At 57.4% G+C, this 21,808-nt stretch overlaps 1 protein-coding gene across 2 annotated transcripts in view; it reads left to right on the forward strand.

Moving 5' to 3' along the window:
* The window catches only part of ADAMTS14 (ADAM metallopeptidase with thrombospondin type 1 motif 14), a 75,676-nt gene that overhangs the window by 47,183 nt on the left and 6,685 nt on the right, over positions 1-21,808 (forward strand). Inside the window, exons 5-18 of one of the 2 annotated variants that reach the window (XM_036265288.1) lie at positions 125-208; positions 940-1,087; positions 3,032-3,137; positions 4,832-4,975; positions 5,574-5,706; positions 6,741-6,854; positions 8,928-9,076; positions 10,839-11,014; positions 13,214-13,347; positions 13,717-13,840; positions 14,764-14,844; positions 18,529-18,692; positions 20,095-20,263; positions 20,719-20,851. In XM_036265288.1, coding sequence (XP_036121181.1) covers positions 125-208; positions 940-1,087; positions 3,032-3,137; positions 4,832-4,975; positions 5,574-5,706; positions 6,741-6,854; positions 8,928-9,076; positions 10,839-11,014; positions 13,214-13,347; positions 13,717-13,840; positions 14,764-14,844; positions 18,529-18,692; positions 20,095-20,263; positions 20,719-20,851 — 1,859 coding nt within the window. Of the gene's footprint in view, positions 1-124; positions 209-939; positions 1,097-3,031; positions 3,138-4,831; positions 4,976-5,573; positions 5,707-6,740; positions 6,855-8,927; positions 9,077-10,838; positions 11,015-13,213; positions 13,348-13,716; positions 13,841-14,763; positions 14,845-18,528; positions 18,693-20,094; positions 20,264-20,718; positions 20,852-21,808 lie in introns of both variants that reach the window. The other variant, XM_036265287.1, reaches the window with a different exon arrangement.

Consider the following 21,808-nt stretch of genomic DNA (forward strand, 5'->3'; position numbering starts at 1 on the left):
GACAAGGGCCATGGTGGAGAGGCAATGGGGTAAGGTGTGTCAGGTGCACGGCCCCGTACCTGTCACGTAGCAGGCCTTCAGTGAATGTTGTGTCCCCTAAAACTGCACACTCCTCTCCTTGCAGGTGAATGAGATTTACCATGACGAGTCCCTGGGGACCCACATCAACATTGCCCTTGTCCGCTTGATCATGGTCGGCTACCGACAGGTAAGCCCCCTTGTCCGCAGGCAGGGCTTGGAGGGAGAAGGGGTGTGGGCCAGTGCTTTGTCCCGGCCACAGTGTCAGGGAAGGGGACAGTACCTAGGGAACATTTTGTCTCCAGAATCAGAACTCTGAGACCATTAAAATTGAGGCTTCTGTGGCAGAGGCATTGGGGGTGGTGAGCAGGGACTTCTGGGTTCCCTCCAGGCTGATACATGGACAGTCCTGCATCCTTACAGCTGACGGTCCCTCTCCTTGAGGAGTCCACGGGGAAAGTAGGGCTTAGAGAGGGGCTGTGCGAAAGACAAGCCCTGCTGTGGTTGGACCTGGGGGCCTGGGCTCTGCCCTCTTAGACTAGTTGCTTATTCTCCCCCAAATAGGGGTAACAGCCAAATTTTCCTCCAGGGGCTGTTGTGAAGATTAAATAAGACAACAAACATATTAGAGGAAATGCTCAGAACGGTTAGCTGAGGGATTAGAGATAATGTGTGTCCAGTTCTTAGCAGACAGGTGTCCCCACACAGGCTTGGCACATGAGCATTCCCTAAAGTAGGAGGGCTGTGTGCCAGCAGCACCAGAGTCCACGACCTTGGGACAGCTAGTGACCTTGGGACAGGCACTGCAGTCCTGTGGGCCTCAGTGGTCTCCTCCGCCAGTGGGAGGGGAGCACCGGGTACCCACTGTGGTCTGGGGGCCCCGACCGACCACTCTGCTGTTGATACTGTCTGGCCCCACAGTCCCTGAGCCTGATTGAGCGTGGGAACCCCTCTCGAAGCCTGGAGCAGGTGTGTCGCTGGGCACACTCTCAGCAGCGCCAGGACCCCGGCCATGCAGAGCACCACGACCACGTCATCTTCCTCACCCGGCAGGACTTTGGGCCCTCAGGTATGCAAGGTACTGTACTTGCCTTGGCCAGGTGTGTGCAGCTGCAGGGCAGAGGCTCGGGCTGTGCTCGCTCTGGGGCCACCCCTGGGAGGCGTAGGGTTCTCTGTCAGCAGAGAGGTCCGTGGGACTTTGGAGACAGGTCCTGGAGGGACAGGTGGACCAGCTCTGCAATGATTTCCTGAGGACCAGGAGAAGTAAAAGGGTCCCACTCTGGTCCCTGCTGTCTTGGTCGAGCCTGCAGGTGGCTCTGTGCTCACCATCCCAGAGCCCGGCTTTTTGAAGACCCTCAGTGATCCCAGGATGCTTCTGCCCACACTGTAGTCCTCTGTCCTCATGGCAGGTCGTGGGCACCTGGAGGTGCTCGAGTGGAATTTGGAAAGGAAGTCCATGTTCTGCCTGCAGCTGCACGCCTCTCTAGCCCAGTGGTCCAGGCTCATGTGCATCTCCCTGGGGTCTCCCAACTGCCGCCTGGGGAAAATCACAGCATTTGCCTTTCTTTTTTTTTATCCTCACCCGAGGACATTTTCCCATTTTTTTGTTCAGGTAGAGTGGGAGGGAGAGAGAGGGATAGAGAGAGAGAGAGAAACATCGATGTGAAAGGAACACATCGAGTGGCTGCCACCCGCACGACCGACCAGGGCTGGGGACAAACTGCAACCGAGGTACGCGCCCTTAGCGGGAACCAAACCCGGGTCTCTCAGGACCGCATGTCGACGCTCTAACCGCTGAGCCAAACCGGCCAGGGCCAGCATTTGCCTTTCTCCATCCCAGGGCTGCTGAACAGGCCAACGGGTACAGGACTGTCTGAGAGTGTGGCTGTAAGCACTCTGCAAACTCATGAAGCTCTGACTACCCCCAGTTTTCCTTAAGGGGAAGCTGAGGCACGGGGTGGTGACGAGACTTGCCCATGTCCCACAGTGGAGAGGAGGCAGGTCTGAGACTCAGCCTGGATGTCTAGGCTCCGAGTTGAGGGATTTCCCGGCTTTTCTGGTTTGATGCTGGAAGCGAGTCAGCCAGCCTTGCCTCTGCCCAAAGGCCTCCTTGTCTGAACCCCTCAAGTCCCAAATGTGGGTTTGCACATATATAAACACACAGAGATACACACGTACAGGGATACATGCAAACAACACAGACACGTGCACACATGCACACACAGACACACACTACGCATACAGACACATGCACATATACACGGACACCTGTACATGTGTGTACCTGCACCCCATGTAGAGCATGTCTCAGACCTTCAGGACAGTGGAGGCCCAGGAACCCCTCCCCACTGCAGCCTCTCATCCATTATCACTAGCCCCCCAAACTCTCAAGCAGGAAGCTCTTCAGCTGTTCTGAAGACGGCCGAGCAGTCTGGCAGATGCAGGCTCGGGCAGGAGCACTCTCCTGTCGCCTCTTCCCCGATCACCCCTGCACTGTGCCCGTGCTCCTTGAACTCTGGCCCTGCAGACCACACCTAAGCTAACCTCTAACCCCGTGTGCCTGCTAAGCCATCTGCTCGTTAATGTGTGGGGGGGGTGAGGGGTGTGAACCGGATTCCTCTGTTTTCTCCATAGAATATAACACAGTGCTGCCCCCTATTCCCACATTTTACAAAAAGGCTTATTTGGGACTGATTAACTGACTGGCTGGCTGGAGGGCCGTGGAAGTGGGGCATGAGCAGGTCTGGGCCCATCTGGAAACCCCACGGCCTGGTTTGGAGGGGGGCCAGCAGGCGCAGGGAGGGCGCGGGCCAGGAGGGAAGCCGTGCAGCCTGAGGACACGGGGCAGCTGGGCCCAGGATGCTGTGCTGCGGGTGGGACTTTACAAGGGCGCTCTCACTCCAGGGACCCTCTAGCCATGTCGGCGGAGGATGTCCCTGTGGGACTGCTGGGCCCAGACCGGCGCCTCTTACCTCACGGTGAGCCACTGTCTCCGCCCTCTCTCCTCCCACAGGGTATGCCCCTGTCACTGGCATGTGCCACCCTCTGAGAAGCTGTGCCCTCAACCACGAGGACGGCTTCTCTTCTGCCTTCGTGGTGGCCCACGAGACTGGTCATGTGTAAGTGCGCCAAGAGGGCGGCTGCGCCCAGCTCTGAGGAGGTCTGCGGTGCGGGAGCTCTGCCCCAGCTCGGGCTTCAGTCCCAGGGAGGCTCTGCCCCGGTGGGGGGGGAGCCCAGGGCCAGGCACAGTTCTGGGCCCGCCTTAGTCCCAGCCCTAACCTGTGGTGATGGGGACTAGACGTGGCCCTGTTTCTGGGCAGGGCACTGGCGGTGTCGCATCCATAGGCTGTGGTCAGCGTACCGGGCAGTCTGTAGCCTCTGTCCTGGCCGCACCTTGAGGCTCTTCTGAGACCTGTCCCACCCGGGGCTCAGCACACCCTGAGCGCTGGCCTGAGCCCCTAAAGGGCGCTCAGACATGGGCCGCCCGCCAGCTGCGGGCTGGCCTGCTTGACCTTGAGCCTGGGTCTGTAGAGAGCATACTCGTTCATTCACTCACCCAGTATTTCTTGAGTACCTGCCGTGTGCCAGGCCCAGTTCTAGGAAGGGGGCCTCAGCGGCGAACAGGACAGAGCAGCACGCAGGACGCTGCAGTGCTGGGAGACAGAGAATAAGCTTCTGTCCGAGGTGTCAGATGGTGACACACATGTGCCATCGTGTTTCCCAGCCTTGTCCGTCCACAGGGACACGCGCCAGCCCACACGCAGAGCGAGGGCTGCTCCCTGCAGTCTGAGGGACACGGGGAGGAGAGGGGTGGGCCCGCCCGGGCCCGCCCAGGGGGTGGGTGTGCTGTGCACTGTCCCTGTGCTCCTCTCGGCATCAACCTCGTCGGCACAGGAGGCCGTGCCGATTTCATCCCAGCTCTGCGCCTCACTAGGTAGGTGGCTCCTACTCTCTGGGCCTTGGTTCCCTCATCTGCAACTAGAGGCTGACACCAGGGCCACTTCTGAGGTCCCTGGAAGTCAATGGTTCCACACATTCCAGAGCCAGGAGTCTTCCTTTTGGGGGTGGGGAGGGGCAGGAATGTCCACTCTTCCCTGGCAGAGCCCCCTCCATGGGGAGAGACAAGGTCAAGCCTAAGAACCATGTGTCTGGTGGTCACGGCCCCATGGAGCCACTTGGAAGTATTTAAAATTTTAGAACCTTTGGGCTTTGGCGTTAAAGATTAAGTGTAAAGAGAAAACTTTGAAATTGGAACTGTCCTATGGTAGGGGCAAAGTTCTGCGCTAAGTCCTGTGGGGCCCCGGAGAATCGGAGGGCGGCGCAGAGGGACGCAGTACGAGGTTGAACAGAACTGCATGCGGCTGGCCTTGCACTCGAAGGCCTTGGGCCTGGAGGGGAGCTAGCTTATGGCATTCGAGCTGTTAAGGGTGGTGTAGGTGGCTTCTGCTGTGTGAGGTCTGCCCAGGGGCCGGGCGGCCAGGGAGGGTGTCCTGGGCAGGAATGGGGCTTGAGCTGGCCACGGACGCTGCGAAGATGTGGGTAGGGTTTGAGGAGGCAGCGTCTGGGAGTAGAGAACAGCAGGAGAAGGCGCTCAGGGAAGAATGAGTCTGGCCCTATTGAGGGGCAGAGTAGGGCCTCAGCTTCCATCCGAGAGGTGGTCCTCCCCACTGCCTGGTTGGGAAACTGAGGCCAGGAGGCACAGTCTGAAGCCTGGTCACACCAGGGTCTCCCATTGCTGGCCACCTGCCTGTCTTCCCTGGGGTGGGCTCCTGTGGCATGCCTCGAGCCTCCTCTCTCCTCCCCCAACCCCTAGGCTCGGCATGGAGCACGATGGTCAGGGGAATGGCTGTGCAGATGAGACCGGCCTGGGCAGCGTCATGGCGCCCCTGGTGCAGGCCGCCTTCCACCGCTTCCACTGGTCCCGTTGCAGCAAGCTGGAGCTCAGCCGCTACCTCCCGTAGGTCACCTCCACCTTGGGGGCCAGGATGGGGGAGCTCACAGCCTGCCGCTTCATCTACCCCAAGTGACCTCCCTTCCCATGCCGTGCTACCTCTGAAGCACACTCGATTCAAAGCTTTGCTGATTAGCACCTGGGCCTCCAGGGACGTGGTGGCCCAGGACAAGTGTTAGACTTGAGAGCGCAGTGCTGGGAACGGGCACAGTGGATCTGGATGGGGCAGGTACAGGCAGAGATGCTGTCACTACTTCACATGGCAGCTGGCCAGTAGCCAGCCTCCTGCGCCCTGCGTGGCAGGCTGACTCTTTTTTACCCTCAGTGCAGGGAGCCCTCAAATTGTCCGTGAATCAGCCCTTAATCTTGGCCACGGCGTGTTCCTCTAACATGGGCAAGGCTGGCCTGGAAGGCAGCCGTGGGCTGAGCTCCTAACCCCTCGCTGGAGCACCTCAGACACAGTCGCTGGTAGACCTGAGGCCCTGTGCGAGGCGGAAGACACAGCGCAGGGCAGTGGGCTGTTCTGCGGGCCTTTCTGCTCAGAGACCCTGAGAATCCTGAGACCCTGCCTCAGCCTGGTTCACCTCCCTGTCTTCACCGGCAGCTCCTACGACTGTCTCCTTGATGACCCCTTTGCGCCCGCCTGGCCCCAGCCCCCGGAGCTGCCTGGCATTGACTACTCAATGGACGAGCAGTGCCGCTTTGACTTCGGCACTGGGTACCACACCTGCTCCGCGGTGAGTTCCCACTGGCCTCTGCCAGCCGGGTTGCCAGGACCATGTCCTTCTGTGACCCAGGCTGGTCACTCACAGAGCATCTTCTGCCTAGCCGGGCTGGTGGTCTGGAGATGGGCCCAAAGGCTCGGTTCCATCAGGGAGATTCAGGGTGACCAGGGCCCAGGCCCTGCCACCTTCTGCTACATGCCCGCCCCACCCAGCCCCACGTGTAAGGGTGGGCATGTGCCGTGGCTGGAGAATGGTTTAGCCCTGGGAAAGATGGAAACAGTTGCTAGCCAGGGCCCAGGCAGAGGCTCAGGGAAGGGCATGTCCCAGGGCAGGGGGCTTTCCGAGGGGTCAGGCTTGATGACTCACTGCACTGAGAGCCTCAAACCCCATCCAGGAGTGTAGCCCCCTCCTCAGCTCTGCAGGACCAGGAGGCATGGTCCCCTTCCCCACTGCCCAGGCCACACTGGGACATGTGGTCTCTGCTTCGGGGTGGACAGACAGCCTGGGATATGGGATTTCAATGCCCAGTGCTGTATTTGTAAGGACAGCTGGCTGGCTGGCAGAGGATGCTGGGAGGGAAAAGGAACCTCTTAAACATACAGTTATTAACCTGTGGCATGACTGGCTGGGACTGGAGGGGGATGGCAGTCCCAGTTTTGGGTTCTGTGGGGTCTGGGCTAGATCAGCAGCCCCTTGATGCCCCCCACATACACAGGGCTCAGGGACATCGGAGGGCCCGGCCTCCCTGAGTCTTAAACCCTAGCCCCCAATCAGTGGCAAAGTGCCTTCTGCAAAGGGAGGGAGCCTGGGGAGGGAGACAAAGGGCGTATGGGCTGTGGCTGGCCCCTTCTTGGTACCCTGACGGAGAGGTGTTGCTGGAGGCCACTGGCATTTGTGGGAAGTGTCGAGCTGAGGGGGTGTGGGGCTCTGGCTGGACAGGCTCCTCCCAGCTTCCACTACCCCCTCCTCTCTGTCACTACCCTTTGCCCCCTTATCAGAGCTGGAGAGCCAGTCCAGCCGGTGACCCCGTTCCCTTTGCCACACAGTTCACGACCTTTGAGCCCTGCAGGCAGCTGTGGTGCAGCCACCCTGACAACCCCTACTTCTGCAAGACCAAGAAAGGGCCACCGCTGGATGGGACCGAGTGTGCGCCAGGCAAGGTACCTGCAGCAGGAGTGACCTGGCTGGGGTCATGCACCAGGGAACCCCTGCCTCCTCCCCCAGTGTGAAATGAATATGTGTGGGTGGTGGTGGTGGTGTTGGAGGGCGGATGGGAGCCCGTGCGCGTGGAGGCCTCACACGAACTCCCCCACGTGCATCCTCTCTTCTCTCCCACACCACACAGCCTTGGCTTCTGTAGTTGGCCGAAGTTGGCATCATCTCATAGCCCATCCAGCAGAAATGCTTACTCCCATTTCACAGATGAGCAGAGTGAGGCCCAGGCAGATTAAGGAACTTGTGGCGGTCACACAGGGCGTGATTAGCAGAGAAGGGATGAAGGGAGGACTCCAGGTGTCCTGCCTACTGCCCCCGCCCTACCCTGCTGTTTCTGCCCCGTGTATTTTCCTGGTGCGTGTTTGCATGTGTGTGGACCAGGGCTTCCTTGGTCAGACGGACCTCGTGGTCAGGTGTGAGAGCCCTGAGCTGGGCTCTGAAACCCCCCTCTGCTCTATTGCTGGTGACCTTGGGCCACTTAACTGAACTTCTCCAGATCCTGCTGACCCTTGACCACACGCGCTTCCTACCCCTTACGAGTGTCTGAACTTACTGAGTCATGTGCGAGCAAATGAGAGCTCAGAAGAAGCAGGGCACTGACAGAGGTGTGATCACTTCTCGGCCTCTTCCGTGCCCAGCCACTGGGGACCCGCCCCCACCAGCCTGTCCTCTTCCTCAGCCCTCAGCCCTCCTCCCTCCGCCCTCCGCCCTCACCAGGCTCCTCCCCCTCCCATCCGGGGCCTGCCGTAGCCTGGACAGGCCCACTGGGCTCCGCTCCTGGCAGGCTTTTATCCTGGAGACTGAGCGTGCCTGCTCCACACGCTATCCAAGTGCCAGGCCCCTCCTGTCACTGCCTCACGTAACAGTTCATCAGTGGGTCTCAATTTAGGCCACATATTGGAACCATCTGGGGAGCCTGAAGAGTCCCCACCCCCAGAACAGGGAGTGACAGCATATGGGGACGGGCTATCTCTTTGGGGTGATGGAAATGTTCTAAAATTGGATTGTGGTGACGGTTGCACAACGTTGTAAATTTATTTAAAAAAAATCATCGAATCGTATACTTGAAATGAGTGAATTTTATGGTATGTAAAGTGTATATCTTGTTATGGTTTCTTAAAAAAAAAAAAAATCCCTTTAGAGATTCGGATTCAGTTGGTCTGGGGTGAAGCCAAGGCATCTGGGGTTTGACAGTCCCCCAGGTGACTGCAAGGCTGAGAACAATTGAGTTATCTCTTGGAAAAGACCCGGAGAGCTTTGCTGTATTTCTTCCCAGTTACAGAGGAGAAGGGCAGGGAGTCCATTTTGGCCAAGCCCTCCTTTGTGCCTGGCCCTGTGCTAAGGCCTTTGTAGGTGTTACTGCCTTCACTTCTTAGAACATCCTCATTTAACGAGTGAGTGAACAGGCCTGGCAAGGTGTATGCCACAGCCCACAGCTAGTCGTGGCCGAGCTGGAATTCAAGCCAGGCCTCTCGGCCTTGATGCACACACTCCCTCGCCTGCATGGATGGGCCTCCCCATGGGGCAGCCCTGCCTCCTGTGAACACCCCTGCTTATGACCCCTGGATGGTGATTTCAGGGTTCAGAGCCACGATCAACTCTAGGTAATCTAGTGTAGGAAGACTGTGTCTTCTCTCCCTGGGCAGCCCTTTATTTCTCCCGGGTCGGAGAACCAATATTGCAGAGTTACCATCGTCACGAGAGTGCTGCCTGCCATTTCTGGAGGGCCGCGCGCCAGGCGTCGCCTCCCTGAACGCTCACAGCAGCCTGTGCGCAGGTGCTGCTGCCCACACGGTACAGTTGAGGAGGAGGCTCAGAGAGGGCCCCCTTTGCTGAAGGTCACTCAGCTCGTGGCAGGGGCGGGATTCTGTGCAACCTGAGGCTTGTGCTCTTAATGACCCTTTCTCTGGGTCACCCGTGGGGCCCACCAGCCATGCCATGTGCTTAGCTGGGCACCCTCCACGGCAGGCTAGAAGGCAGTGGCCTCGAGTGACCTCATGCCCTCTGCTCCATCCCAGTGGTGTTTCAAAGGTCACTGCATCTGGAAGTCACCAGAGCAGACGTACGGCCAGGATGGTGGCTGGAGCTCCTGGACCAACTTCGGGTCGTGCTCACGGTCATGCGGGGGCGGAGTGCGATCTCGGAGCCGGAACTGTGACAATCCCCTGTGAGTGTGCTTGGCTGGGGTGGGCATGGCAGCGGGCCCTCTCCTTAGACCTGGGGGGCAGGGCACCAGAGAGAAGGACCCCTGCAGGTGGTGTGTGTTGTAATGGTCTTCAGCATTAGAACTGTCAGGTGGGGGGACATCACTCCCACCTGGGTCTGACGTCTCCCATTGGGTTTGACATCTGAGAATGGGCTCGAACCAGTGATTTTCAGAACTGTGTGCAGAGTTTTCCTGGAGAGTCTGGGGGCTCCAAGACTCTGCCGGTTGAACAAGCCCTCCTGTGACCCTGATGCTCTGGCTAAACTTTGAGAAAACACTGATCTAAATTGCTCAGTAGTCATGTCTTAGGAGAAAAGTTCCCCAAGTTTTTCTACCACATGAAACAAAACTTTAATTTTTCTTAAGAATTTACCTCATTCTAATATCAAATCCCTCCCCCTCACCTCCTCTCACCCAACTTTCAGCATTTCGGGGGAGCATTCTATTTCTCCCTGATTCTCTCTTCTGCGGGGACCCCTCGTGGTTTTGAACTTCCGAGCGCCAGGTCTACATGGACTCCCCCTCCCAGGCCTGCTTCCAACAGCCTTGTGAGAGGGGGGGCTGGCTCCAGGGACCACGGGTTCTGAACCTCCTCGGGCAGGGCCTGTCCCGCCCCTCACATGTTGGGTGATGGGGTGAGCACTGCAGGATGGCAGGGGCCTGGCATTGCAGTGGCTCAGTACCAGCCATCCCCGCTCTGGCACCCTCAGAATAGGTCCTGCATACTCTCCAGGGATGGGCAGCCCACTGCCTCCCGGGACAGCCTGTTTCTGTGTCAGATGGCTGTGCCCGCCTTTCACACATAGGAGCCAAAATGAACTGCCTTGTGACATCTGCCCACTGGGGGTGTGGGAGTGGGGGATGAGCAAGGTCCAGTGGTGCCCACTCTGAGTAAACCACTGTCGCGATGGATAGTGATCCCCTTGATCAAAGCCACCAGTTATTGACTCCTCTGTAACAATAACTTTTTATTTTACGAGGCTTAACTGAAATAATGTGCGTACTCTCAGAACCATACCCAGCACAGATGAAGCACTAGGTAATGACAGCCGCTGTTGCAATGATCAGTCTATGGGGCGCTTTTTCTGCCCGGGGATGCAAACCGGTGTAATTCCCCCAACCTCCGAGCAGAGGACCGGTGACTGGGCGCACTCAGCGGCTCTGTTAGTAATCTCACCTAACCCTCTGAATATAATGGAGAAGAGAGTACAGATTGCTTTCAAATACCTTTTCTTATTTGTTCCTCACAGACACACAGGAGGTAGGTAAAATAAGAGGCATATGGCCCCTCCTTAGAAGGGGAAATGAAGACACAGCCAAACGGAGTGACTCACCCCAGATTGCGCAGTCGGGACTTGGGGTTCTAGGAATAATTGAGTCCATATTGTATGTCGGGTCCTGTGTAACGGTTGAAAGAATACAGCATAAAGATGAACAAGACTGATTTCTCTTCCAGCCCAGCTGGGAGGGTTAGTCATCTCCATCTTCCCTATCTCTGGCTCCCCCGCTCCCCCTGCGGAATAGGTGGCAAATGCTTGGCGGATGAGCCAGTGATCCAGCAGGCTCTGAGGTCAGCAGCCCCCTCAGTGGGGGACCCTCTATAGAGTAGCAGTTAGTAGAACCCCTTTTTAAGCTAGTCTGAAAGGCTCAGCTGCCCTGTGGGAAGCCCGGCCCCCCAGCCTCCCGGCCGGCAGGTCACCGGATCTCCCTGTGCCTGCCGTAGCCCAGCCTATGGAGGCCGCCTGTGCTCAGGGCCCATGTTCCAGTACCAGGTCTGCAACAGCGAGGAGTGCCCGGGGCCCTTCGAGGACTTCCGGGCCCAGCAGTGTGCCAAGCGCAACTCCTACTACATCCATCAGAACGCCAAGCACAGCTGGGTCCCCCACGAGCCTGATGATGGTGAGTGGGCCCTGTTCCCCTCCCACCCCCACCCCCGTATCCTTGAACATCTGCTGGGTTCATGTCTTGCCAGACAGGGCCTCCCAGGCCTGGGCTCCCCAGTGAAGGTAGAGGGACAGTGGGGCACCAAAAGGGGCATTGCAGTTGGCAAGTTTGCCACGTATGTCTGTGCAGACCTTCCCACTGCCTACCTCAGGGGCCACCGTCCTCACGTAGTTGTCCCTGATTTATACGCTTATGATGACTGCTTTCTGGAGATGCAGGGAGAATGTCTTGAGCAAGGGCACTCCACCCAGAGTGCTGTGAGGCTGGCACTGTGCTGGCTGTTGGGGTTGGTGCCTTTCACACATGCCCTTACTGCACAGGTGGGCATAGTACAGGTGCAGGCTCTGCAAAATGAGCGTCTCAGGAAGCTTGGTCCTATCACACGCCGTGGTCTGAGGTTTGACTGATTGTGTCACCATTTCAGCAGTTAACGAAAACGAGGTGAAAAGCAGGCTGATGGGTCCTCATACGGACCCCTCCAGGCTGCTCTGGGATCGACACAAGCCGTGGGGCTCCGGAGGGGCCTGCTCGTTGTGGAGCACTTCTCGTGATGGCTCTTGTAGTGGCGGAGGGGAGCCAGGGAAGGGCTGGGTTCACGGGGCCTTCGGGTTCGGGGTGCCTTAACAGTCCTCCGAGCCCACCCCCCGCCATTCTCTCCGTGGTCTTTCCACGGACGGATGCGCACCCTACCTCACAGCCCTCGGCCTCAGACAGTGCTGACCAGACAGCTTTTCCGCGCCAAGCCCTGGCTGCCTCATCGTAGTCCTGAGTACCAGTGGCCGGAGTCTCAGCTGCTCAGCTCACGTTTAGAATGACAGCCTTCAAGTTGGAAGGGGCCGCAGAGGCCTGTCCATTGCCCGCCAGTACACATACCCCTCTGGGACATGTTTGCGGCAAGTGTCTCGCCTCTGCCTGCATTCGTTCTGCTCTGGGAGCTCCCCTGGTCACTCTAGGCTCGCTCCCGTGGCTGCCCCGAGGCCCACCTGCCTGGAGCATGGTGGGTGGGTTGTGCCTGTCTTTGGGACAGCTGGAGCCCCCATCCTTGGATCCAATCAGGTCCCACCAGGGCTCTGGCTCCTGTGTGGGAATTCAAAGCGACACTGGATGTGCGGCTCTGGACTCGAGTCCCGAGAGCTGGAGCAAGATGTCATTAGGTATCCTGGGAGCCCAGGGACCAGATCACGGCCTGGGGGTTCCTTAGAAATTTGGCTGAGTGAGCAGCTTGCTTTGCAAGCCTTGCAGATCCACTGAGGATGCAAACAGAATGCCGTAGCACGGGGTGGGGAGGGGAGGCCAGGGGTGGGGAGGCTGGCGGGCAGCCGGACTTGGCATTTTCCCAGGACTTCCAGACAAATTCCAGGAAGTTAGCTAAGCCCCAACCTCCCGTTTTCTAAGAAACACAGTGAGTGTTTATATGTTCTCTGGGGCCTCCTTTTTAGGACATCAATAGCCCAGATAGAGAATAGAACATTTAATAGTTAGAAGTAGAAAGGACCCCCTTCCCTCCCTCACTGCTGCTCCGTTTACAAACCCAAACAAGGCCATTGTTCTGCCTGCCTCTCACACAGCCTTGTAACATTTACAAGCATGTTAAAATACACCATCATATGTGTGATTGTGAAATGTGTGTAGAGGTCAGAGCAGGACCCAAGCCAGACTGCCTGGGCTAGAATCCTGGCTCTTCCACTTACTGTGTGACCTTGTGCCAATTCCTTAACCTCTCTGGTCCTGGTTTCCTCGTCTGTAATGGTAGAACTTACTTCCTTGGGATCTAGAGAGTTTCAAATGAGTTAATTCATAAAGAACATTTAAAGGTGCACATAAGCGTATGTAAAGGTTTTAGAGGTATCTGGCATAGTAAACATTCACTGTGTTGGCTTATTATTGTTGTTATTTGATCACTAAATTTTTCTCAGCAACCTGATGTGGCATTTTACTGATCAAGGATAGTAAATAAGAAACTGAGGTTTGAAGGGGTCAGATATAATTTGCTCAAGGTCACATGGCTAATAAATAAGTGACATAGCAGGAATTTTAAGCCCCCGCCCCGTGCTCCCCCTACTGCCCAGAGCTGGCCCCGGGGACTTGCAGCTTGGGTCATGTGCTGATGTCGTCCTGGCCCAGCTCACATTCTCCGAGCCCCTCTCCCCACAGACTCCCAGAAGTGTGAGCTGATCTGCCGTTCAGAGGACACAGGGGATGTGGTCTTCATGAACCAGGTGGTCCATGATGGGACCCGCTGCAGCTACCGGGACCCCTACAGCGTCTGTGCCCGCGGCGAATGTGTGGTAAATGAGCTCCTTCAGGCTACCCTGTGCCAGCGCGGGGCACTGGAGGGCTTTACTGCCTGCCTCTTCTCCCTGTAAAGACATGCTCTGCCTCACTGTTCCCACCTATGATGTCCCCTGGTCCTCAACATAGCCTTGGGATGCTAGAAAGAGGCTATTGCCTGGCCCCATTCGAGAGGAGAGGAATGGCCAGTTGTAAGACCTTGCCCACGTCACATGCAAGTTTGTGTCAGAGCCTCGTCCAGGAATGCCTCTTGGTTCAGGGTCCTCTTGTGTTGGGCCTGGGGATCAGGGAAGGGGCCACAGACTGCTGAGGTCAGGGTGTAGGGCATAGGAGCCTCCTCCCACTGACCCCACTTCTGGCTGCAGCCCGTCGGCTGTGACAAAGAGGTGGGGTCCATGAAGGCAGACGACAAGTGTGGGGTCTGTGGCGGCGACAACTCCCACTGCCGGACTGTGAAGGGGACGCTGGGCAAGGCCTCCAAGCAGTCAGGTAAGCAGGCTGGGACTGGAGGGATTACCAGAAATGACAGGGCCCTTCCTCCTGCAGCTGGGCCACAGTTTGCTTCGGGGAGAAAGGGCCTCAAAGCCTGTCCCCACACCATCCCAGGCTGCCCAGGGCTAGTGAGCCAGAGCTGTGGCTGGTCACCTCATTTTCTAGGTGCTCTGCGACCTGTGTTTGGGGCTGGGAGCTCAGAAGCAATCTCCTGCTAGGCAATGTGAGGTGCTAGAGTGTCAGCCATCTCTTGGCGCTGGGGCTGTCGGTGGGGTGGGGAGTCAGACCGGTCTGAAAGCGGGGCCCAGGCCCACTGGTGCGCTCTTCCTGTCTCCTCTCATGTGAGAACTCCGTGGTGCCTCCTGCTTTCGGCTCGGGTGCTTTTGAGTTCCTTGGCTTCCCTCTCCACCTTCAACCCTGCCAAACTTGCTATTGAAAAGGCCACATATCAGTCCTTTACATTTTAGTATGAACTAGATCCTGTTCCCCTTGGGGGATGTTACAGCTTTACCTCGCCTCTCCTTGTTGGGGAAGGTTGGTGGCTCCGAGGAAAGTTTGTTTCCAGGCCTCGGATTGGGAGGGCCAGGGTAGCCGAGCTGGATCCTCATGGCCTGCTTCATCTACACCCCCACAGTACCTTCGGGTGTGAAGAGGAAGCGGGGAGGGAAAATCAGGAGAGAAGAGGAGAGTCAAGAAAGTAGGAAATAAGAGCAGGGAACACACACACAGGCCCTGTGAGTGAATAGGGCGTCTTTAGCTACAGCCGCTCAGGTGATCCTGTGAGCCCCCGTGGGGACGGGCCCAGGCCTGTTTTACAGATCAGGCCTGGGTCCCTACAGGGGCGGGGTGTGACAGGGGATGCTGGGCAGCGGGACCACCAGCTCACAGTGCTCACGGCATTTCTGGATCCTCTCTGGCAGGAGCTCTAAAACTGGTGCAGATCCCAGCAGGTGCCAGGCACATCCAGATTGAGGAGCTGGAGAAGGCCCCCCACCGCATGGGTGAGTGCGGGGTGCTGGGAGGGGCTGCCGGGCCCTAGGAGCTGCCCACAGGTTTGGGGAAGCTGGGAGCTTAGAGGAGAGGATTCTAATACAGGGAGGATTTCACAAATTTGAATGATGGCAGAGAACCTCCTTTCATTTTATTTTTCTGTGGTTCGGCAGTTTGGGCTGAGCTCCCCTGGGTGCTGCTTCTGCCTCATTGCCTGGACTCACTCCTGCAAATGCATTCCGCCGGGGGTCTGCAGGGACCTGCTGGGTACGAGCTGTCAGCTGCTGCCACGGCTGAAGGGCCAGGCCCCCAGCGCTAGCCCAGGGTCATATATGCGGTGTCTTCACATGGGCCTCAGGAGTGGCGGCAGTGGGCAGGCCCGGGTGCAAGCACTTTTTAAGTCTCTACTTGTGTCATGCTTTCTTTTTTTAATTTGTATTTATTGATTTTAGAGAGAGGCATGAGGAGAGAGAGAAACATCAATTTGTTGTTTCACTTACTTATGCATTCGTTGGTTGCTTCTTGTATGTACCCTGACTGGGGACCAGACCCCTAACCTTGGCGTATCGAGACGACGCTCTAACCCACTGAATTACCAGGCCAGGGCGTGTCATGGTTTCTAATGCCCCATTGGCCCAGCAAGTCTTGTGGCCAAGCCCAGACTCAAGGTGTAGAAACAGACCATCGCTTAATGGGAGACATGGTAGTCACACGTCACAGGGGTATGTGTGCAGGAACAGGAGGAGTTTGTGGCCATGTTTGCAGTCAACCACATGGACCCTTAGGTTATTCTCATTATAGTGACAAACACATAGTCACTAAACTAGACGCCTACCCTTCATATTTGTAATAGTCACACAAGTGTATAGCCAAGGCAGATTTAAAATTAGGACCTCCAAAGAAATCAATAAAATTCAAATTAATGTAATGAGAGAGTTTTTTTTTTATTGTTGGTTTGTTTGCTTTATTCTGTTTTTGTTGCAACTAAGTTGGCAGTCAAAAAAATGAACATGCCCAGAAGAGGCAACTCCGTAGAGACAGAACGTAGACTAGCAATGGTCAGAGGCGGGAGTGACGGCTGTCGGGTCTCAGATTTCTTTCGGGATGATGAAAATGTTCTGGAATTAGATTGCACAACCTTATAAGTATATTGAAAATCACTGAAGCACACCCTTGAAAGAGCTGGATTGTATGGTGTGTGGATTAGATCTGAGTTGAAACAATGTAAACCTGGTCTGGAGCAGGGCCTGGCAGGGGGCTGGCAGCAGGTGGGTGGGTTCTCTCAACCTGTCCGTGTTCAGACTCCTCCAGAGGGCACACGGGCTGCAGTGCCACCCAGGCCCCCTCACATGTTATGCCACCAAGTCACCTGCCTGGCCCTACCTCGTCGTAAACACACAGAAAACGTAACATCTTTTGGCAGGTTCGTATATCACAAAAATGCTGACATTTGTATTTTTAGATTATCATCGAAGTGACACAAACATTTTTTTTTTTCCTCACCTGAGGACGTTTTTGCATTTATCTTCAGTGGGAGGGAGAGAGGGGGAAGAGAGAGAGAGAGAAACATCGATGTGAGAGAGACACATCGACTGGCTGCCACCCACATGACCCAACCGGGGCCGGGGACAACCTGCAACCAAGGTACGTGCCCTTAGCGGGAACTGAACCCAGGATTCTCTCGTCTGTGGGCTGTTGCTCTAACCGCTGAGCCAGACCGGCCAGGGCATAATACACACATTTTTAAAAGTCTCCAAAGAACTTGTCTCCCCTGGAAAATATATCCACATCAGTATAGCTGTAACTGATGTGGGAGGTACCTAGAGGGAGTAGTCCAAACAGGCAATAGGCACAAGAGGAAACTGAGGCCTGAAGTGGATTGTGGGCGCTCTGTGTACCCTGATGCACCCGCAGGGTGAGCCAGTCTGGGCCTGGGTCTCCTGTCTCCTGCCCCGTGCCCTTGGCAGCGACGTCACGCTGCGTGGGAGCACAGGGTTAGGAGGCTTTGGCTTAGCCAGCAACCTGCCCACTTGCCTGGGACTCCTGCTGGAACAGGGCTGAGGTGGGGAGGGGACAAGCAGAGAAGGGTCATTGACTCCAGAAAGAGCATGGAACTCACAGGCTACTGCTGCCCCCTACAAATGATTCCATAGTATCAGCAGCCCCTTGGGCCTCTTCGGCCAGCTCCTTCTACCCCCGTCTCCAGAAGCCGAGTGTCTTGGTCCTCTGTAGGTGGAGTGATCCAGGTAGCTCCTGTGGAGTGGGGCAGAGGCTCCTAGTGGGGCAGGCTCTGCGTGCACGCTCGCCTGTGTGTTTATTGGGTGAGTTCCCTGAAGGGTTGGAGCTCCGCCGGAGCCGGGACAGGGAGGGGAGTGGAACTTGGCATTGGCACGGGTTGTATGATTATACACATGTGCATGGCGGGCCCTCAGTAAGTATGTGTAGACTGTGTATGTGTGAGTGTGTGTGTGTGTGTGTGAGTGTGTGAGTGTGTGTGTATGTGTGAGTGTGTGTGCGTGTGTGAGTGTGTGTGTGAGTGTGAGTGAGTGTGAGTGTGTGTGTATGTGTGTGTGTGAGTGTGTGTGTGAGTGAGTGTGTGTGTGTGAGTGTGTGAGTGTGTGAGTGAGTGTGTGTGTATGTGTGTGTGTGTGCGCGCACACATATGTGCCCTCGTATGTGTCTGTGTAGGCCTGACAGGTTAAGTGCTGTCCGGGGAAGCCCAGGACAGATGGCAGCCTGGACAATGAAGGCCAAGGCCCTGCCCAGACTCATTAGACGTTGCTGGACGTGGGGACTTGAGCTCTGTAAAAGGAAGAGAAAGCACGCTGTCATGATGTCCACATGCGCTGGGCCTTGAGCTGGCACTTTTCATACGTATCTCATTTAAGCCTCACGACAGTCCATGAAGGCTCTAGTCTGTCTCATTCTGTGGCTGGGAAAAGAGAGTTGCCTAAGGACCAGAGCAGGACAGTGTAGGGCCAGGACTCCGAGCGAGGCCCGGATGGGCGAGTCCAGCCCAGCACCCCCGGAACGAGCATTGTACAGGAGGGTGGGGACGGCTCTGTGTGAGGTGTGGGAGCAGAGCAGGCACTTTTCTGATGGGAGTAATAGTGCCTACTATTTATTAACTGCCTACTGCATGCCATGCTCTGCCTAGTTCTCTACATATACAAACTCTTTTCTTCGTTCCAAGCGCCCATGGGGGTGGGTGGGGTGGGGTGCTGTGATTGTCTTCATGAGGCAGCAGCCCTGTGAGCTAGGTACAATGATCACTCCTGTTTTACAAGGTGAGACCAAGGCAGCGCAAGGAGGCTAAGGAACTTCCCCAACGTCAGTCTGACTTCAGGACCTGCGCTCTTAATCTCTGGTTCTGCTAGAGAAGTTCCAGGGAGCGTAAATCCCTGAGGACTGGGCAATCAAAGAAGGCTTCCTAGAGGAGGAGGAAATTGTCTGGCCTTACGTGTGGGTGGAGATTAGTCAGGCAGGAAGTAGGGAAACTGTGAGGGTGGAAGGAATGGTGTGCACCGGGGTCCAGGGGCCGGGACACTGTGCGGCCCTGTGGTGACCCGTCTGGGGAAAGGCTGAGGTGGGAGCCCCGAGGGGCATAGTGGCAAGGTCTGAAGGCCCTGAAGAGGCCTGGCCTGTGCTCCTGTGGAGGGGAACGGAAATGTGTGTGTCCCTCTTTCCCCGGCCAGCGGTGAAGAACCAGGTCACAGGCAGCTTCGTCCTCAACCCCAAGGGCAAGGAAGCCGCGAGCAGGACCTTCGCTGCAATGGGCCTGGAGTGGGAGTACGCAGTGCAGGACGCGAAGGAAAGCCTCCAGACCAGCGGGCCCCTGCCCGAAGCCATCGCCGTTCTGGTGAGCCCCGCTGCGCTGGGCCTGCCCGCCCTCCGCTGCTGCAGCGCGTCCTCCCCGCTCGCTGCCCCTGCTGAGCAGCGCACGCCTGCTGGGAACCCGCCTGTCCCCCGGTCTTCAGGAGCCTGAGCGAGGCCAGGGCGCTCCGCCCAGGCCGGCTCCTCATCTGTGCTCAGAGGCTGGCAGGCTGGCAGGAGAGGCAGGAAAAGAAACAGTGTCCCACTGTCAGAGCAGAGGCTGCACACATAGGGAGTTTGTTCTCCTTGACGTCGGGTCGGAGACGGGGCCTGGAAGGAGCGGGAGGGACCTGGCGTTTTCCCTCGCGTTGTCCTGGCATGCATTGTGGCACTGCCAGGAGGTGAGCTGGCATCTGACCCTGGGGTGCCGTCGGTGCTGCTGGCTTCCTGACAAGGGAACAGGGCCACCGTCCTGGCTGGGGCCTCCCTGCCCAGCCCTCCTTCCTGGACCCCAGCCAGAGCTTAAGGAGCAGGGATTGTCAGCCCAGGAGGGGCTCTGTCTGCAGTGCCGGTGGCTGCGGCTGCTCGCAGGGGACCTTGAACAGCCTTTGTTCCTGGTGCCACCCTCACTAGTCAGGGACCTGGAGGGCAGGGTCTAAGGCCTACTTACTGGTGTCAGCATATTAATCCAATCCAACATGTCTTTTCTATTCACCCTAAACTTATTGATCACCCATATATCTATGGCCAATTGATTGTCAACAAAGGTACCGGGACATTCAGTGGGGAAAGAATCCTCTCTTAAACGAATGGTGCTGGGTCAGCTGGATAGCCACAGGTAAAGGTGGAACCCTGCCTGACATCAGATACAAACATAAGCTCAAAATAGAGTTAAGGCCTAAGTGCAAGAACTCAAACCATAGAACTCTTCGAGAAAACGGATAAATCTCCTGAGATGGATTCTTAGGTATGACACCGAAAGCAAGAGCCACAAGAGAAAAAACATAGACAAATTGGTTTTCATGGACATTTAAAACTTTTATACATCACAGGACATTATCCAGAAAGTGGAAAGACAACCTCTAGAACAGGGAAAATATGGGTAACCATAGGTCTGGTCAGAGTCCAGGGTCCAGTCGGTATTTAGTGGCTATCTATCTACTAGTCAGGCAGTGTGGGTGCTCTGATGAGCAGGACAGACCCACAGACAAGGCTCCTGCCGTTGTCCGAGCGTAGGTCTGTGGAAGGGGAGAGCACGCAGCAGGTGCTCAGCGTGAGTTTGCTGTGCAGCTGCTGGTCTGATTGGCCTCCCGGAGCCACACTCGGTGCTGTCCTCCTGGCTTTCTCCAGTTCCAAGTCTGACCTCACCGTCTTCCCTTGGGCCCCCTCCCCGCCGGCCTTGCTTCTCTGCTGGCCAGTCCTGCGCCATCTCCTCCGTCTCCCCTCAGGTGCTCCCCCCAGCGGAGGGTGGCCCGCGCAGCAGCCTGGCCTACAAGTATGTGATCCACGAGGACCTGCTGCCCCTCATTGGGAGCAACAACGTTCTCCTGGAGGAGACGGACACCTACGAGTGGGCGCTCAAGAGCTGGGCCCCCTGCACCAAGGCCTGCGGAGGAGGTACGGGCCCCCTTGGGCCTGGCTGCCCCAGCCATCCAGCTACCTCGTTGGGGCAGCCCAGGGCCTCTCAGAAAGAGGACCAGAGGGCTGACATTGTCTCTACCTGACGTGCCCCCAGTTCATGACCGAGTTTCTCCTGGACGATCTCCAGGGTGTGGAAGCCTGTCTGGGTAGGGTCTCTGGGCTGGGGCTGGGGTGCTAGAACAGTGTCCAGGGCAGGGCCTCTGCGCAGAGAGGCCGCCGTCCAGAGCCAGGTCCCCACCCGCACTACGCCTGGACAGAGGGATAGCTGGTCAAGGGAGGCTCCCTTGGAAGGTGACGCAGGCAGGAGGGAGCGCAGAGGCACAGGGCGGGGGGAGGACTGGCCCTCCGGGCTCTCCAGAGCCTGCTGTCCCTGAGGCCCCAGCAGTGGGGCCTGGCAGGACCAGTCCCTTGGCAGCATGCCGTCCCCACAGGTATCCAGTTCACCAAATATGGCTGCCGGCGCCGGCGAGACCACCACATGGTACAGCGGCACCTGTGTGACCACAAGAAGAGACCCAAGCCCATCCGCAGGCGCTGCAACCAGCACCAGTGTCCCCAGCCCGAGTGAGTGCCCGGGGAGGGCGAGGGGCCGGTCCCTGGCCTGCGTCCTCCGGCCCTGTAGCCCGGAGGCTGCGGGCAGGGCTTGCTGAGCCGAGGGCGCCACGCCGTGCCGTGCCCGTGGCCAGCGCTGCCCTCCTGTCCATCTGTCCTCTCTGCGTTTCTGAATTAACTTCACTCCCACAAAGAAGATGCTTCCTTTGTTCCGTCACCCCCAGCGTTCGTTCGCAGAGGGGAGACCGAGGCCCGGCTTGAGGGCGCCGCTTTCCCTCAGTGACGTGGGGGCCGGGGGTGAGCGGGTTTCAGTGCCTCCGGGCTCCGAGCCCCAGGCTGGGCGCTGTCCTCCAGCTCCTCTCAGCTGGGACTCGGCCTGGCCTGGCCCTGATCCCGGCTCCTGGCCTGAGGACACAGCCTCTTTTGAGCACAGGGTCATGTTCTTGGGGTTATTTGGAGGGAGCTTTGGGGAGAGGAAAGAGCTGTGACTTGTGGAGGATTCAAGGTCAGGCCTCGAGCCTGCCCCAGAGCCGACCCAGCGCTTCCTCAGCCCCAGGCAGGGCCACGGTCGCTGGCCGGTAGGAAGTCTCGGAGAGCCGAAGCCAATCCTGCCTTCCTCGGAGTCCCCCCAGGCGGGGCCGGGTGCCAGCTGGCCTCGCTGATTCACGGCAGCTCCTGCTCCCATGGGCTAGGGGAGCTCCAGGGCCAGGGCTGGAGCTGGTGACCAGCGCTAGAGCCCGCCATGGCTCCCCCGTGCTCGGCCCAGGCTTTGACCCCAGGCCCTCAGCCTTCCTGTACATTGTTGTCCAGGTCACTCTCCCTACAAATGACTATGATCACAGAGCATGGAAGGCTCACAGGTCATCCACCCCGGCTTGTCTGTGAAACTGCCCAGTGATGTTGGGGGGCTTTTTGTTTTCTGAAGGAAGGGGTTGGCTGAAGGAGCCCTGGCTCGCCACCAGCTTAGCT

Source organism: Molossus molossus, unplaced genomic scaffold (genome assembly GCF_014108415.1).
Source record: "Molossus molossus isolate mMolMol1 unplaced genomic scaffold, mMolMol1.p scaffold_m16_p_17, whole genome shotgun sequence".
NCBI lineage: Eukaryota > Metazoa > Chordata > Mammalia > Chiroptera > Molossidae > Molossus > Molossus molossus.